At 31.9% G+C, this 19550-nt stretch overlaps 2 protein-coding genes across 3 annotated transcripts; one reads left to right on the top strand and one right to left on the bottom strand.

Annotated features, from left to right (window-relative positions):
- Positions 1-2098: 2098 nt before the first annotated feature.
- On the bottom strand, positions 2099-3596 carry LOC104780456 (bifunctional 3-dehydroquinate dehydratase/shikimate dehydrogenase, chloroplastic). 2 transcript variants are annotated; one of them, XM_019244637.2, is made up of 6 exons: positions 3434-3572; positions 3238-3318; positions 2979-3157; positions 2757-2862; positions 2444-2662; positions 2099-2343 (listed from the first exon to the last, which is right to left on the bottom strand). In XM_019244637.2, exons 3-6 carry the CDS (start codon positions 3071-3073, stop codon positions 2200-2202), a joined length of 564 nt encoding a protein of 187 aa, XP_019100182.2. In that variant the 5' UTR covers positions 3074-3157; positions 3238-3318; positions 3434-3572; the 3' UTR covers positions 2099-2199. The 2 variants fall into 2 exon arrangements, with proteins under 2 accessions (XP_019100182.2, XP_019100181.2); XM_019244636.2 differs by having other exon boundaries at positions 3238-3596.
- A 4873-nt stretch (positions 3597-8469) lies between these two features.
- Positions 8470-9837, top strand: LOC147945922 (uncharacterized). Its single transcript, XM_087509411.1, has one exon. The coding sequence runs from the start codon at positions 8470-8472 to the stop codon at positions 9835-9837; it is 1368 nt and encodes a 455-aa protein (XP_087365537.1).
- The last annotated feature ends 9713 nt before the right edge of the window (positions 9838-19550 follow it).

Consider the following 19550-nt stretch of genomic DNA (forward strand, 5'->3'; position numbering starts at 1 on the left):
TGTATTAGAATGTATTGGAGGACCATTATTATTGTTAGTTGTTTTGTTTTATTTAATCAATTTTGGCGTTTGCTATTTATTTTTTTTAATCAACACTGTAGAGAATTTTAAGAATTTTTTTTAAAAAAAAAACTGTTTGATTTTGTTATATCAACTCTAGTTCCTTACATGTTTATGAGATAAGTTAATTAATTATTAAAAATACAATGAAAAATATTTATTCTCGCTTTGGAAAAATTAACTCATATGAGTCTAATTTGTGTTTAAAATTATCCAACTATTCTTTTGTTGGGATATGAAACTTTATAGAATGTTTTTAGTCTTAAAAAAAAATCCATAAAAACATTTTTTTGTCATTGATATCTCATTTTTGGGGTTTATGATTAAGCTTTTGATATGATGATGGGTCTGGTTCACCTTATGTAAAAGTAAAGCCCATTTTGGTTATATATACTGAAATCAATCGTCGATCATAAATATTATTGGTTTTTGCTGAGGAAGGTTCTCGTTGAAACAAAGTTTGAACCAGTTCGGTTTTTATATTACGGTCAAGATTTTTTAAGTTCATTTAGGTGATATTGTTTATGTCACGTGTCAAAACAATATGCCCTGTGCTTCATTTTAAAAAAAAAATTATATTAATTTATTAAAAATTGACAAACAAATCAAAATATTAAAATCTATACTCAAGCTTTTTAGTATTGATTGTAATATTGTACACATACGTTGTTTTTTTTTTTTTTTTTTTTTGTAATTAGTCATCAATATGTCATCTCCTTCTCTCTTTGTCGTCCTTTATTCTTGTTGCAGGTTTTAGGCGTTAACAAGACATAACAACATACACTTTAAAATATATCTAGACATCAGCACAAAAACTGATCAAAATATATTACTTATTAAAGACTCAAAATCCAGATAAAGATTATATTTTGACAAGAACCAATCCAAAAGCTAAAGAATAGATGCAAAAGTAAAAAAAAATTACGTAAAATTACAAATCAAAAGCAAAAGTTACATCTTTGACACATAAAATATCAGGACACTAATAGACTTGATCAGATGTCACATATTATTTTATTTTTTTTAGAAGGGACCTCAAGTTTGTTGTTATAGAGATTTGGGACAAGGAAACCTTGAATATTTGCAAATGCTTTAGGGAGCAATCAGTTTCCGACCAGATCAATCAACTCGGTCTAGTGATGCTGCGAACTCCAAATCTTGATGCAATGTACTCACAACCTTTTCATTGATCCCTCCTCCACAACTTGCAAATAAACCCATTTAGAAGCTTCCTTCTTCCTCTTTTCTCCGTCGTCTTCCTCCTCTGGTTCACTTTTCTCCTCTCTCTCTCTCACTTAAGTTCTTTCTATAATCATTTAGTTTCTTCTTGGGCCTCTTATCGTTTTTAGATCTCCCCTGTAAACCTAGAGAATCGCCTGCATTTTGCTCGTTTCTTCCTAAGTATCTTAGATTTCGCTACCCCAGTAATTTTTCTGATCTAGATTCGCCTCTCCTCCAAGGTCCATGAAATGTTTTCGTCGGAGATGAACATTGAGTGAAAGATGAACAGATTTTGACACGGCGACCTTAGTTCTCGAGATCGATTAGCTTCTCACTTCTCCTCAAGGTTACATGACACCTTTTCATAAAAAAGTCATCACGATCCGAATCGATTCCACCAGAAATAGAAAATAATATATATATAATCTTGCGTCATTGACAATGGATAACTTTAAGCCCACTTATTTTAAAACTAAGCCCAACAAAATAATATCAAGTTTAAAAGAAAAAGTGACATGGAAAAAAAAAGACTTATTATAGATTGAGACATGTTGAGTTGTATTATTTAAAATTTTTTTATTGGCTAACAATTTTAATGAGATGTAAGCTAAGAAAAGCCTAAAATGTTGAGTTATCAGATAAGGAGAGCAACACATTCTAGTTTTATTGTATTGATTGATATAACTAAGCCGTTTTATTTTCTAATATATATATACAGTAACACCACTTCTCCACCAATCAAGAATATGATGACTCTAGACTCGTTTTGTAGTTTTAAATATAACTAGGATAGTACCCGCGCTACGCTACAGACTTATTTTTTATTTTGTTTATATTTTAATTATTTTAAAGATAATTTTTATATGTTGTTTGCAATAATAATTAAAAAAATAGCAGCAGCAAGAGCTTGTTCTTGAATTACAGATCTTTGATCGTTGGTTGACCTGGCGCAGAAACTTTTCCAGAAGCTAAGGTGCCAAAGGTCAGATAACCACCAAATTTGGAACAAAGAATCCGAGACATCAGACCTCTCTTGCCCATAGTAAGCCCAATTGTGGGAACCTGAAATTTGAGTGAAGAGTTTAGATGGTGACATAAGGGAATCACATTCAGAGGTCGGAAAACACTTGATTTACTTCATGCTGGTAAGCAAGACACTTACTTGAGCATTTGAGGTTATATGGAACATGCGAGCAACATCTGTGATGTCCACAGCAGTAGTAGCAATCTTCACTATGTCGGCTCCACTCTGTTGTATTCTTGCAACAAGGTCATTGAGATCTTCAACGGAAGGGGTATTCTCATAGTTGTGCGATGAAACAATTACTTTGAAATTCTCAGGCTTCTTTCCGTCAATCGATCTGATGAACTCAGTTGCAACCTTAACAGAGCAAACATAGAGTAAAGAGAAACTGATAAGCTAGCATCAAAACACCTTCTGAATACTAAAATTCATAATTTTTAACGGCACTAACCTGAAGTTCAACATCAACGTAATCAGCTCCCAACTCCATGGCCAATCGGAGCACATCCTGTCGCTCCTTTTGATCACCTCCATATTGACCACCTTCCCATTTTGGTCTAGAAAGCAGACATCATACCAAAAAAAAAAATTTACTCCACAAAGGGAAAGAAGACACCAGGAAGTTCCATATCAAACATTAAAAAGTGTCAAGCTTTGAATACAGAAAACAAACCTGTAGGTGAATAGAGAAGGCAGAGGAGATTTCTTTGAAGAGATACAGATTGTAGCACAAACACGACAAAAGGGGTATCTCTTGCTCTTGAGCATATTTTTTCTTGTTTGCTTAGTTTCTTTGAATATTTCTTTGGTGTAGCACCTTCTTCGGTTTCACGTCCTCTGCCACAGATGAACCTATAGAACAATACTGAAGCTTCAGAGAGTCCAAACCATAACAATACAAGTACAAAAATCCAGAGATAAAATAGAGTTACCACTCTCGCCCGAATTTGAAATAGATAGCTTTGATAAATCCAGAGTCTGCCGTTTGAGTGGTCTTTCATTTATCTCTAACCCTAAATGCCAAAACAAAATCCGTTCTTCCCCGTCCACATAATAGCTACAGACGGAGAAAAAGACCAAGAGCAGCAAACAGAGGACATAGAGCAAAGAGAGAGTGAAGAAACTTACAGAAAGCATCTAGCAGAGACTGTCCCATTTTTTTTCTTAACTCGAACAATCACAGGCTTCTCTCCTACCTCATTTTTTTGATTAGAAGAACTTTCGCCAGCCGCATCCATGGTGAAAAACCGCTGCTAATTGGATAAATCCTCAGCTCACTAAACGGTTCGTTCTAAACATTAAAAGAAAACAAATATAGACAACTGAATATCATTAGTTTAAATAAGAGTCTGGAGATCCATAAACTAAAATCAAAGAGCAACAACAATACACACTCAGGTTAAACCAATAACAATATCACTTTGGTTACTGACTTACATTCACAATTTGGATAAGTCAGAGAGTGATGAAACTTGAGAGAACAAACAAAAGAAAATGAAACACATAAACAAACCATTGAATCAGTTTAAATTTAAGAACACTGAACACATATAGCCCACTCAACAACAAAAGTATATGCATTTTCTTATTAAGAAAAGGCGAAACAAAGTCTATGCTCTACTATGGAAAACAAAAAATAGTGTAAAACCCACAAGATTATTTAACAGGACACCATAACACAAGTGAAATGTAAAAAGTGACAATTTTGCAGACATAAATGATGAACCCTCTTCTTAGAGATTTCCCAAAGACAATTACTTGAGTCCATAGACGAGTAATCCTTTTGACTTACCACCTTTTTTAATAGATATGGATGCAGATTGTTGGTCTTCCTCAAGAGGGTTGAAATCCTTAAGCCAATCTAATCGAACTTCAACCAAGTCAGCACCATCATGTCTATTGAATCCGCCATAACTGGAGCACAGATCAAGCTCGGATTTTTTCACAATTTCTTGACTTCCTATCTCCACTTCCGTGGAATTTGAAGCCACCTAAAGGGTCACACATAACAGAACAAGGATATAAATTCCCACAATCTAGATAAAGCTTCATCTTTTCATTTCTATATATATAATTTCAAACTCAGAGAAGAACAAAATCTGAACATCTAAAGTCTTCTCCGGAACATAATCCAAAAGATAATTGAACATCAAAAAGGAAGAAGAATTCACTAACATAGACGTTGGAGGGTTGATCGGAAAACAAAACGGGGACCGGCACACTCCTGGTTTGCAGGGAAAAGAACTCGACGGAGAAGGTATTGGATCGGCGGCGGAGATTCTTAAATTTTGGTTTTTTCGATTAGTAGAAAGAAGAAGAAATCAATGTAATTGGTTACAGATTTTTTCTCATGTGTCAGCTTCAATACAAAAGCTGAAGTTGTATTGTATTGATAAAGTAACAAATTAATAACTTTAGTTATATATTTTGTATATTGTTAAATGTATTTTTGCATATATTTTGTCAAAAAAATTTTTATAATGAATTATAGTTTATCCGGTTAGATTGCACAAGAGATAAGACGATTTGGATTTTGGTAAGATAGTTTCTTCCATTTAATTTATTGTAAAATTCTGTATTTCATTTGATGTTGTTGCAACCCAGATGTCACTAGAATGTAAGATATTGTCGAACAAATTTGGATAGTAAGCTTTGTAGCTTTTTTCATTAACCTTTCATCAAAAACTTGTTTCTCTTTTCGTTCATTTCATACCTTGTTTAGTTGTTTATATATGTTATATATATATATATATATATTTTTGCTAGCTAGGTACCACAAACAAAGAAAATTATGATACAAAATATTCAAAATTTTAATCAAGTTTCTCCTAGAAAATTAACCTAAAGCCTTGACATGAGACTACTAAGTCACAATTATTAGTAGTGCCAACATAAAGCATTCCCATGGGTTTTGAATTTGACATTCACTGTTCCCTGCTTTTCTCAGGGATGATCTTTTCTCAGGGATGATGAAGACATATTCCTCTTTTACATTTATGTACCACCAAGCCTGAGGTTTTTAGGCTCCCCAACTATGAAGGTGAAATCACCTGAGGTTTTTACTTTGCTTATGAAATGTCACTCCAAACTAGTAGTCTGGAACCGAGATAATTCAGGGGATAACGATTATGAGAAGTAACATTATGTGGATTGTAGAACCACAAGCTCTATATAATTTATGTTGGGCTTTCCAATTCCAAACTAACTCCCCCACTAGTATGATATTGTCTGTTTTGGGTCCAAGTGACAAAATCCGCACAAATATGTTATATTAGGCTCTTTTCCATAAGATTTTATACTAATTGGAGTTAGATTTGGATTATATATTAGAAACTTATGTTCTAATAGACAATTTACCCCCTTTAAATTAATGAAACAAATCTTAATTAATGAAACAAATTATGTAGATCAATCAATTTTAAAATTGTTAATTCAAATATTATATTACAGTTTTTAATTATCACATCTAAACCCTAACCATTTTTTATAAACCAAACCGATATATAATTTTGTTCTAATTGTAAAATCTAAACTCTTACCATCTCATTTGTAAACCCAAACCGACATATAATTTCGATTAATTGTAAAATCTTAACTCTAACAACTCTTTTGTAAATCCAAACCGACATATAATTTCGTTTAATTGAAAAATCTAAACTCTAACCACTCTTTTGTAAACCTAAACCGATATATAATTTTGTTTAATTATAAAATCTAAATCATAACCATTCTTTTATAAAGCCAAACTGAAATATAATTTTTAAAATTATAAATTTAAACTCTAATCCTTTTTTGTAAACCTAAACTAACATAATTTTCTTAATAGAAAATCTACATAATCTGTTTCCTTAATTTGTTTTGTCTTTTTATTTTTATTTTAATTTTATTTTTTTAATATGATATGACATGACATATTGTTATACTCTAATTGGTTAATTAAGAGGGGTGAATGAGAGTTATTCACCCCTAGAGATGAACCCAAGAATTTTTCTTTCTAATATGCCAATGTGGGAGTTTGTTTGTATCATAACAATTTGATGTCGTCTCTATGTTGTGATTTCACTTGATCGACGATTGTATATATAAAGATCAAACCTGATTAAAAAGATTTAACTATATATATATATATATATATCAAAATATCTTATCACAAAACAAATATCTTATACTCTAAGTCTAACTAATTTTTTATAAAATTCATGAAAATAAAAGTGTATCAAATTTAATATAAATATGTTTTTCTTCTATAAATTGTCTCTATTTCTAATAATTTTAAAATAATAGTATAATTAACAATAAATTAATTTTGAAACTCTTGTTTTCTGTTATTTCATGGGGGGAGATAAAACAATTATGTTATGATACCATTTTTTTTAGTACATATGTTTTAAAGACAGTCAAACTGTAACTTACAGAATACTATTAAATAAAAATTTGAGTTGTATCTTTAATATAATATATATGATTATTGAATATAATGTGATATATATATATATATTAGAAAATCTTCTATATTTTTGAATTAATCTATCATAAATTAATTTTATTTCAGTTTTTACTTTAAAAGTATGAAACCATTTTCTATTTTTGTTTGGTTTCAATTTGTTAGAAAGATGATAGTAATAGGAGGAACAAGAAGATTGAGAATGGTGGTAAGCATATCCATGTTGTTCTTTGGCAGCAGAACCAATACCACTACTTACTTACCTCTCTACTTGTTTATGGGTATTATAAATGTTCAAACTTTCACTTTACAAAAATAGTCTATATATTATTATAGACACAAAAGGAGACGAAATAGATGCAAGTGGAATTGGCTGGTGCACCTACCTACTTAAACTTTTAATTACGTTTAGGAGATTTTAAAGTGTTGAGCGATTTGAAAGTATATCAAAACTATCATATAAATTAGTATTGTTAGGAGTTAGGACTGAGCATTATTAGTGGGAAATGCTCCGACAGTTACTCTTATGAATAGGACCAGAAACAAAATAAAAAAATTCATTATTTGGTTTAGTAAGAAGAGAATTGTTTCTTCTGTTGCTTGTGGAAGCAACGATTTTCAACAAATATTAACATGTGTCAACTTTTGAATGGCTACAATTAATTATAATTAAAATAATATATATATATATATATATTTTTTTAAAGGAACGTTGAGAGTGGTATTGGGCTAATGATGGTCTTAGGACTGTAATATTTAGTTATTTTATAAAATTTTAATTAAGAGAAATATATATTTTTTTTAAATTCCATTAACATATAACGTAGGAGATTTAATTTACTGATTTTTTTTTTTTTGAAACATACGAGTTTTGTTCAACGTAAAACGAATTTTTTTGATGCGCTACTAAAATCTTATAGTTTCCGCTCGAAAAGTTAATGTTGAGAATAGACAACATAAAATATATTTATGTCAACACTTGAGATTTTGTTTATGAACACATGTGAAAGTGACATTCATGAATTAAACATTACGATTAGTGCTCATGTATCGCAATAATCCATTAGCCAATAGCATATTTAACTATGGACGTGTTCGAGGCAAGAGTTTTGGGGTTGATGACGTATCGACTCCAAGTTTCGAACTCTGGGGCCCAAAAGACACCTGAAACTTTGATACCGGTCAAAACGTTTTTGGGACGACAAGAGATTGTCATTGTAACTCAACTCAAAAAAGGAAAAAATAATCACATGACTGCACGGAGAACACAATATCGTTAGGACGAAGTGGGATTTCGAGTTTAAGTCGACTCTATTAGAATATTGTCCCACATCGGTTGGGTTTTTCATTCTTGGGCAATATATGTTGGAGTAAGCTTGAAGTAAGTTTGAAGACCAAGCTTACCAAGAAATGAAAATTGGAGATTATATTTAGGAGATATCTAAATATAATAGAAGTTATAGAATTAGAAGTTTTCCTATTAGGATTAGAAAAATATACTAAGGAGATTTATATATAAAGAGATGTTGGGTTGTAGCATAATATATGAATTGTGAGTTTAAGAGAGAGTTTTGTGATTGAGAGTTTTGGAGAGCTTTAGTTTTTGAGGAATTTTTCTAAAGCTAATAAAGAAAAGTTGTTCTTTAATCTTGATCTCAAAGTTCTAAATATATATTTGAAAACTAGATTTGGTATCAGAGCTTCAGAACGATTGTGAAGGATGGGAGATCTTACCGTCTCCACCGTTAAACCAAAAGAAGGAGGAGGAGCTTCTTCTATCTCTTGTCCGATGTTGAATCCAACGAACTACACTGTATGGGCAATAAAGATGAAAATCACACTTAGGGTCCATAAGGTGTGGGAAGCTATTGAACCAGAAGCTGCAACAGACACCATCAATGAAGAAAAGAATAATATGGCCATTGCTCTACTTATCCAATCCATACCGGAGTCTCTTACACTACAAGTCGACGAACTTGATACAGGTAAGAAAATATGGGAGGCAATCAAAGCAAGGCATGTAGGAGCAGAGAGGGTTAAGGAAACACGCTTGCAGACACTTATGGCTGAATTCGAACCCCTAAGTATGAAAGACTCAGAGAAGATCGATGATTTTGTGGGAAAGCTATCTGAAATCACTTCTAAGATCGCCGCATTAGGGGAAACCCTTGAAGTACCAAAATTGGTGAAAAAGTTTCTCAAGTGTCTTCCAAGAGCAAAATATATACACATGGTTGCTTCTTTGGAACAAGTATTGGACCTTAACAGTACAAGTTTCGAAGACATTGTTGGACGTTTAAAGGCTTATGAAGAAAGGATTCAAGAGGAAGAAGAATCACAAGATGAGCAAACTAAGTTAATGTACTCAAGCATGGAAGGAAAATATAATCGAGATTACAATGGAGAATACATAAACAGAGGACGTGGAGGAAGATCTTCTTATAGAGGAAGAGTTCGCGGACGTTTTGGTGGCGGACGAGACTTGTCAAAAATAACATGCTACCAGTGTGACAAGACAGGACATTTTGCTTCTAACTGTCCTGACAGCCTACTGAAACTACAAGAAGCACAAGAAGAAGAACATAGTGAAACAACAAGTGTCGATGCTCTTATGATCCATGAAGTAGTATACCTCAATGAAAAACGTTGCATCCCTAGCAAGTATGAAACCAACTCAGGAGAAGAAAATATCTGGTACCTCGATAACGGAGCTAGCAATCACATGACCGGAGATCGAAGGTACTTTGATGCCATTGATCACACTATTACGGGTAAAGTACGTTTCGGAGATGACTCTTGTATAGATATCAAAGAGAAAGGCACCATTGCTTTCACTGATCTCAATGGAGAACCAAGGATAATGACGGAGGTATACTATATACCGGGTTTGAAAAGCAATATCATCAGTCTTGGTCAAGCTACTGAATCCGGATGTGATATAAGGCTATGGGGAGAAGTGTTAACAATGCATGATCATGGGAAAGCTCCTTGCCAAAGCAAAAAGATCACTAAATTGTCTCTACAAAGTTCGAATGGACATAAGAGATACTGCGAGGCTGAATCTGACAGCAGAAAACGAGTCAAGTAGATGGCATGCAAGGATAGGTCATATTAACTATGCAACATTGAGATCTATGTTTGAGAAGAAAATCGTTCAAGGGATTCCAACAATGATCTTTGATAAGGAGATTTGTAGTTCCTGCTTAATGGGGAAACATGCCAGACAAGCGTTTCCACAGGCTACTTCGTACAGAGCAACTAAAACTTTAGAGCTTATTCATGGAGATCTCTGCGGACCAATAACGCCAAGCACAAGTGCAGGTAATAGGTACATATTCTTGCTGATAGATGTCTACTCACACTATATGTGGACAATATTGTTGAAAGAGAAGGGAGATGCCTTTGATAACTTCAAAGTTTTCAAGAGAACGGTAGAGCAAGAATCTGAAACTAAGATACAGACGTTTAGAACAGACAGGGGAGGAGAGTTTGTCTCTCATGAATTCAAGGATTTTTGTGACAATTCTGGGATCAAAAGGCATCTCACTGCACCATATACACCACAACAAAACGGAGTGGTTGAAAGGTGCAATAGAACCCTTATGGAAATGACCAGAAGTATCCTAAAGCACATGCGAATGCCAAATTACTTGTGGGGAGAAGCTGTGTGACATTCAACCTATCTCTTGAATAGAGTTGCTACACGAGCCCTTGAAGACAAAACTCCGTATGAGATGTATCGAGGTACGAAGCCAAATATTGCCCACTTAAGAGTCTTTGGATGCATTGGATACGCTAAAGTGGATAAGCCACATCTGAGGAAGTTTGATGATCGATCAAGAGAGTTAGTTCATCTAGGAACTGAACCAGGTTCCAAAGCATATCGGTTATATGATCCACAATCTCGGAGAATAATAGTTAGTAGAGATGTCGTGTTCAACGAAGCTAAAGGGTGGAACTGGAATGAGGTTGATTCTGAGCTAGGAAGTGATGGAAGTTTCAGCATTAAGTTTGGAGAATTTGGTAATCATGGAATACATGAGGACATGATGAGTGGTGAAGCAGAAAGAATTGACGGAGTTAATAACAAAAATATCAGAAAAACAGAGGATGATTGCAGAAATGAGACAAAAGTTGCAGAGGAAGTTATTCAAGAACAGTCACAAGTGCCTTTAAGAAGATCCACTCGAAAAATCACAAGACCTAAGTATCTTGCTGATTATGTCTTGTCATCAATGGAGGAATGCTTACTTATTGTCCAAGAAGAAGGTGAAAAACTTTTGTTATACTTAAATGATGAGCCGTGGAACTTCAATGAAGCAAGTGAATCAAAAGAATGGATCATGGCATGTGAGGATGAGATTACATCTATAAATAAGAACCACACATGGGACCTTGTTGATCTACCTCAAGGAGTAAAACCGATTGGTCTTAAATGGGTTTTTAAGCTTAAGAAAAACTCTGATGGCAGCATTAACAAGCACAAGGCACGACTCGTTGCTAAAGGATATCTGCAACGTCATGGGATAGACTTTGAAGAGGTTTTTTCTCCTGTTGCTCGGCTTGAATACGTCTTCTTGTCAATATTGCAGCATCTAACGGATGGGAAGTACATCACCTGGATGTGAAAACATCATTCCTTCATGGAGAGTTAAAAGAGACTGTTTATGTTTGTCAACCAGAGGGCTTTGAAGAGAAAGGGAAAGAGGACAAAGTCTATAAGCTGAACAAAGCTCTATATGGACTAAGACAAGCAGCAAGGGTTTGGAACAACAAGTTGAATCAAATTCTTTGTGAGTTAAAGTTCAACAAATGTTCGAAGGAGCCCTCAGTTTATAGAAAGGTAGTGGAGGGAAATCGACTTGTTGTGGCAGTATAGGTTGATGATCTATTCGTTACAGTAACGAACAAGAGTGTTATTGATCAGTTCAAAGAGGAGATGGCATTGAAGTTTGACATGAGTGATTTAGGGAAGTTAACATACTATCTTGGGATTGAAGTATGTCAATATGAAGGACGTATCACACTAAATCAACGTCAATATGCCTTAAAGATTCTGGAAGAAGCTAGGATGCAAGACTACAATCCAGTTCATACACCGATGGAGATAGGTCTGAAGCTGAGCAAGTCTGAGAAAGAAGAATCTATCGACGCCACTGCTTACAGGAGAAACATCGGATGTCTACGGTACCTATTGCATACACGACCTGACTTGTCGTACTGTGTGGGAGTCCTAAGTCGGTATATGCAGGATCCTAAGGTATCACATGGTGTCGCAATGAAGAAGTGCTTGCGATACTTAAAGGGAACGGTTAACTTAGTCTTGACATTCAAACAATCAACAACAAGGGTGCCGAGGTTAGTAGGCTACATCGATAGCAGTTACAATGTCGACCATGATGACGGTAAGAGTACAACATGACACATCTTCTACCTTGGAGAAAATCCAATAACGTGGTGTTCTCAAAAGCAAGACACAGTTGCCTTGTCTTCATGTGAAGCTGAATTTATGGCCGAAACTGAGGCAGCGAGACAAGCTATTTGGTTACAGGACCTACTCGAAGAAGTGACAGGAGAGACATGTGAGAAGGTTACAATTCGAATTGACAATCGGTCAGCCATTGCTCTTACAAAAAATCCGGTGTTCCATGGTCGTAGTAAACATATTCATACAAGGTACCACTTTATTAGAGAGTGTGTTGAAAATGGACAAGTGGAGGTGGTACATGTTCCTGGGAATGAACAGAAAGCTGATATCCTCACCAAAGCACTTGGTAGGAACAAATTCAAGGAGATGAGAGATCCCATTGGCATGAGAGAGGTAGCTGAAGAAGATTTCAAGCTTAGGAGGGAAAATGTTGGAGTAAGCTTGGAGTAAGTTTGAAGACCAAGCTTACCAAGAAATGGAAATTGGAGATTATATTTAGGAGATATCTAAATATAATAGAAGTTATAGAATTAGAAGTTTTCCTATTAGGATTAGGAAAATATACTAAGGAGATTTATATATAAAGAGATGATGAGTTGTAGCATAATATATGAATTGTGAGTTTAAGAGAGAGTTTTGTGATTGAGAGTTTTGGAGAGCTTTAGTTTTCGAGGAATTTTCTAAAGCTAATAAAGAAAAGTTGTTCTTTAATCTTGATCTCAAAGTTCTAAATATATATTTGAAAACTAGAATATATATAGTATGTGGCAACCCTCCTCTCTTGAGCTAGATTTTGGGAGTGAGTTATAGGCCCAATACTAATATGGTATCATAGCCTAGGCCCAATTCCGATTGTGGACCACCCGTGGATGTCCAGTTCCATAAACTTCACGCTACAGATGTCCAGTATTAGAATATTGTCCCACATCGGTTGGGTTTGTCATTCTTGGGCAATATATATAGTATGTGGCAATCCTCCTCTTTTGAGCTAGCTTTTGGGAGTGAGTTAGGTCCATTACTAATAGACTCAAAAGAGTTTGAGACATTTTGAAGCTAATATAAATGTATGTACAAAGATATTATAATGATACATACCAATTCTAGAACATTTATATCCAATTAAATCACCTTTATTTATACGGAATGTTCGATTCTAAAACAAACTGAAACAAATATGAAGAAAGGGAAAAAGAGAAAGTAAAAGACTAAGATGTAATAACAAGGTAAAAATTTCATGTCCATAATGACAACACAGCCATAGTTGAAGACTAGAGATCTTGGATAGATCGATAGAATCAATCACGCTTGAAAGGTTTGGCATAACGAACAAATAAATAGTTGACTACGTAGTCAACGATTTCAGGACAAACATTTCGTATAAAAAAAATCCATTTTATCCAAGATGGCTCTGCTATGTATGTCTCTCCTCTACCAATACCTTTGAAGATCGCTTTTGCGCATTTACTCACTGATTCCGAAAGGATGAAATCTGAACCAATCTCTATTTTATACTAGAAAGTAGTTCACGCGATGCGTGGTTTATTTATGTATTATTAACTTCAAATATAAAATGAAGTTTCTATTCAATTATATATGAAATGTACATATATAATTGTTAATATATATCTTAAAAAATAATATTCATAATACTACGGTTCAACTACAATTTATAATTTATATATGTTATATAGTATTTCATAGAAGGGTCATGAAAAAGAGAAAAGTTAAAGTACATATTACTAAATATTTTTTATTACAATATATTGTTGAAATAATTTAAACAGTATGTTACTACAGTAATAAGACCATTACTTATAGCAAAGTCAACTATATATGGTATTTTCGTAAAATAGTTCATAATTATATTTTTTTATTGTTTGGAAAATAAAAAACTGATAAACAATCTAGAAAGAAAAATATAAGATCTTACTTAATTATTTTGATAAATAATTTTATGTTGTCCTATATATTAATTTTATTGTCATCATCTAAAAGTAATAGTTAACAAAAAATAGTTTTATATATGATAAATAAATTTTAAAATAATTTATTAAAACGATATCATAAAACAAATATCTTATACTATAAGTTTAACCAGTTTTTATAAGAAAAAAACTTGAAGAGAAAAGTGTGTGAAATTTAATATATATTTTTTTTATTTTCTATATATTGTCTCTATTTCTAATCATTTTAATTTAAATAGTATAATTAACAATAAATTAATTTTTGAAATTATTTTCTATCTCCAACCTGAAACTCAAGATCTCTCCTCCTCCTATCGGCATAACTCCTCTGCCGATCCTGAACTTCCTTCATGCTAAAACTAAAAAATGGAAGGAATATATTTTTGTAACAATGTTGGAAAAAATTAAAAAAGCAAACTATACAACAATTATCTTTTTTTAACAAACTATACACCACATAAGATACAAATAAAATAAAGTCAAATAAAAAAATAGAATTTTAAATTTTAAATTAATGAGAATGACATGTATCACAAAAGTAGAGCGCCAAATGTCACATTTTTAGAAAAAATTAGAAAAAACTTTCTCTTATTATATAAGATATATATATTAAACTAGAATTTACATATGTAAAATGTTGATATTTGTAGACTTAAAAGGTCTAATAAGATTTAATCATCTTTATTGTGTAATGTGTAGTTGATAACTTATCATTATAGATTCTGAATAAGCATCATCTTTTAACTTAGTTTTTGTGTTAATCCGCTAACTTTTAGTAATTAAAATATCATACATAAAACCAGTAATCCGAACCAACATGGAGAAGATGAGCCACGAAACGCAAAATTGACAAACCCTCCACGTAAATAAAAAACGACTGTTGTACTATTTTATGGAGAACAACAAGTAAGAGATAACAAAAGGTTACCAAAAAAAAAAAAAAAAAAAAACAAAGAATTAGTAATGTTTTATCTCTTATATTAATGGGTATAAAAATAAAAGGAAACAAAAACAACTAGGTAAACGCTCGCTGCGCCCAAAAATATACGATCATACTCTGCAACAATCCTTTCTCGATGAGGGCATCCTCCTTTCTTCCATTGTGCTCCACATATGTAGCAAAATTTGTAGCCACATCTATATATCCATCAACCATAAACATTACGATAATGATATAATTGGGTGAAAACATAAACAGATTAAAATGAATAATAATAGCTAGAGAATATGTGATCATCATGATGATACCTGCAGGTTATTCTGATGCAATGACCATGACAAAAATTCAATCATGTGGTTGCAATTTCCACATTGACGCCACATATTCTGATTTGCTAGAGCTTTGAGCTTTATATCATCTTCTGTAGGATTTGGACCCAATCTCTTGTAATCGTCGCACGACAAGTTACTATGCCACGCAACTTTGCAGTTGACGCAAAAGGGTTCACCGCATTGAAAACAGCATCTTATAGTTTCATCTCCCGTTTTCGACATTAAAGCCGAGCACCTCGGATTTGGGCAATAAACTCTGTCTGCCACAGGAACCTGTTCCTCTTTGTTCCTTCGTTCCCACATCTCTCTTTGTTTAGGCATCAAAATTTGGACTAAATGCGTACATATTCTACTTAAAATTTGGAGTGCAAATGAGATATTTTCAATCAATGTTATATGCGAGTATGTGACTGTACTATGATCATGATATATGACCAAAAGAATTGAACTGTCGTAAGCAATCATGTATTCAATTAGTATTTCTCTTCAGTTCTTGAGTAATAATAAATCTATCAATACAATAAAAGTAAGATTCGCTTTTTTCCAATGTTGACACCTGAGCATTTGGGAGAATCCTGGAGCTGACACCTCAGTTAAAACAGGTAACCAATCAAATTCTAACAATTAATACCGTTCAACTTTGATATCCAATATCTATCTTTCCATGTCACATTTTAAAGTTATTTTGCTGCATTTTTTAAAATGACCCAAGCCCAACAGGCTAATAGCAAAATACAATTACATAGAAATCTAATTGTATTTATAATTAAAAGCCAAGTAAATAGCCCAAATTGTAGAAAGATAAAATAGGTGAAGAAATGGTTATCGTTCAATTACTCAGCAAACCGAAAAATTGTAAGAACATCCAATATTCGATCTCTGCTTGTGATTAATTGTGAGAACTACGGTGAACTTTGTTGTTCCTTTCCCTTCACATCACTTTTCATTTTCTACTCTACAATACTTTACCTTAACGGAGACAATAGGAAAGATTGGAATATTGGATTTTCATCGAAGATAACAAAGTAATCAACCAAAATGACGATGTTGCTTTGTATTTTTTCGGAGACGCACTTTGAATCCGGTAAGAGATACGGTAAACCACACGGCTTCACAGATTGGAATTACCTCTGGCAATAGAAAGATAATGAGAGGTAAGAGTATGAACGCCGTGGGAAAGCTACAACGAGAAGATATAGTTAAAGTATGTGGTGAGAGTCAACACTATACAAAAATTATCCTCAAAATGATTAAAATAAAACAGTAGAAAAAAATATTCCCGCGGCATAGCGCGGGCACGATCCTAGTATATATAAAGTTAACTTTTCTCTCTTCTACTTTCTCTACATCAGCATCCAACTAAATAATGTTATATTTTTTTTTATTAAAAATATTATTTTAAGTTTCATTTATTACATATTTCTTAGTTATAATTAATAATAATAATAAAATAAAAAAAACTAAGTAAAATTAATTAAATTTTAAAATATTAAAAATTAATATAAATTTGATTTACTAGATAATTAACATAAATATAATAATGAATTAAGTAAAATAAATGAAAATTTTAAAATAGTAAAAATAATACTATGAATTTGTTTTAGTAATAATGTTATTATTCAAATTTTAACCAAAAAAATCATATTCCAAAACTTAGAGTGAGTTAATGAGTTTTAGAATGAAAGTAAGATTTTAATGCATGGTGGAGTAAAACAATAATTTATGTAATTGTATTTATAAAAATCTAAACATAAAAATAATATTGAACCGAAATATTAGTTTCTGAGAAACATATACTACAAGAATTTATTATTAAATTTTACTTACAAAAATAAAATATTAACTACTCAACTCAACTTAAAGCTTTTGATCTAAAACGAAGACATTGTAAGGGTCACACTTTTTTGGGAAAACTATGAAAAAGAGTTTTAGAAAATAATTCATCTAAAAAAACAAAATCAATGGTAACAAATATATAAAAAATGAATGTAAGCCGTTATAAAAAGTGACATGTGATTTCTGTAGCATATTTCAGAGAACATATTATCAACTGGAGCTCCAATTCTAGAACATGATAAATATATATATATATATATATAAAAAACAAGCTTGAGATTTCATCAATTTTATCAAATGCATTTAACCCAAAACAATTGAGAAAACAACATATTTAAAGTACACTATGTTTTTTTTGAGAAGACAAAGCGAGGTTGCATCACAAAATTAACATCTGAAAATAACATATGAGGTTTTAGAAAAATATGTAACTTGGATTAGTGAACGGATATTCATTGTCGGGTTTAACTGTTTCACCATACAGGTGATGCACTTGGACAACCCCGTTTAGCGATATAACACTAAAACTGTTCATGAAACTTTGTATATTTGCATTTAATGTGAGATATCGATATGTTTAAATGATCTCTATAATTAGGTAAATGATCGACATTCGACGTTAGAACTTTTAAAAATATGTTTTCATGAAATATGAATATGGAATGAACTCTTCTAAAGATAAAAGGTTAAAAGATTGTCAACAATATTGTTTATTTTTTTAGTAGGATTCTTAAGTGTTTTTTTTGTTACCATGTGATATATTGTTGATTTGCCAGAAAAATATTATTGTGACACTAAATGATATATTTTATATATATATATATATATATATATATTAATAAACTAAGTATGGTGTTTATATAGATTTTTCTTTTAATCTTCAAATAATTATATTTATTTTTAATGATTCTTATTGATAAAAATTTGAAACTAAAATCCCGCGCAAATAGATATAAAAAGAAATATTATCTTCAACAATATATATGATGTATATCACTTATAGTAAAGTAAGTTTAGTTTTTTTATAGATTTAAACTCTAAAATTTAAATGATTATATTTGAACTCAATAATTTTTATTGATAGAAAATATTTTAATTTAAAATTTTGTGAGTGTGCGGATTCAAATTCTAGTATTATCATAAAAATGAGATGTATAAATCCATCTAGTGAAACTAAACATAGAAAGGCAGCTGAAAGCTGCCTATTCATGATGGCTAGCTATAAGTAGGATGGTCAACTATTCATGTGTCAATTTCATAACTTCATATTAGTACCAAATTGTACCTATTGCCAATATATAAGATATGAAATAATATTTTTTTTTTGTTAATGAAATATGAAATAAGAAATATTTTCAATGAACATATATGCACAATTTCCTTAGCTGTGTATAACATACGATTTTGACAAACAGAAAAAAAAAAATCAAATTTCATAATTTGATCAATGTATGTGTTGATAATAAGATAAAGTTAATATATTTACATATAAGCCCTGCATATAACCACATCGTCTTATGAAGTATGTATAGAAGACTAGAGCAAGGAGTCTATGTGAAGAAGATAAGTACTTTAATGACTTTGACTTAAGAAAAAGGCATTCAATATGCAAAGATCGTAATGACTGTACTTGAGAGAGGAAATTGCTAAAGATATTTAATTTGCAGCACCTGCACCGTACGGATCATGATGTTCCAGATGATGTATGTTCTAAGTTGTAACATTTTTACATAAACATAATCGATTCTCATACCATTAGCTATTGTAGTGTGTACGATACATACGACTAGTTTATTCATAAGTTTATTGCAGTTTATTTTTGTATATTGTTTTTATTAAATTAGAATTAAGGGGGAAAACATGCAAACAGACCAAATATTAATATATTGAAACAAAAAATTACATACTCCCAAATAAATTAATAATCTTAATTATATTACTAGGTTTTGATCATTTATTACAATTGAAATTGAAACACATTTGACTAAAAGTAGTAAATGAACCTATATAGTCTCATTAATATATCGTAAAGGGCTAATTCAAATTACAATACATTTGACTAAAACTAGTAAATGAACGTATATAGACTAATATATGAAATGTATATTCATGAACAAGGTGGATATTAATGTCAATACATAGTACTTAGTGTAGTTTTGTAGTTTTGAGGAAATGCTTTTACTGAAATTGGATAAATAATTTATTGTAGTCAAAGAACGTAGAAACTAAAACCCTTTGGTGTTCAGTCTAGATTCAGTATAAATATAATATCACATTAACATCAGATTTGTGTAATGTGCG

Source organism: Camelina sativa, chromosome 4, assembly GCF_030686135.1.
Source record: "Camelina sativa cultivar CO46 ecotype springtype chromosome 4, ASM3068613v1".
Classification (NCBI taxonomy): Eukaryota; Viridiplantae; Streptophyta; class Magnoliopsida; order Brassicales; family Brassicaceae; genus Camelina; species Camelina sativa.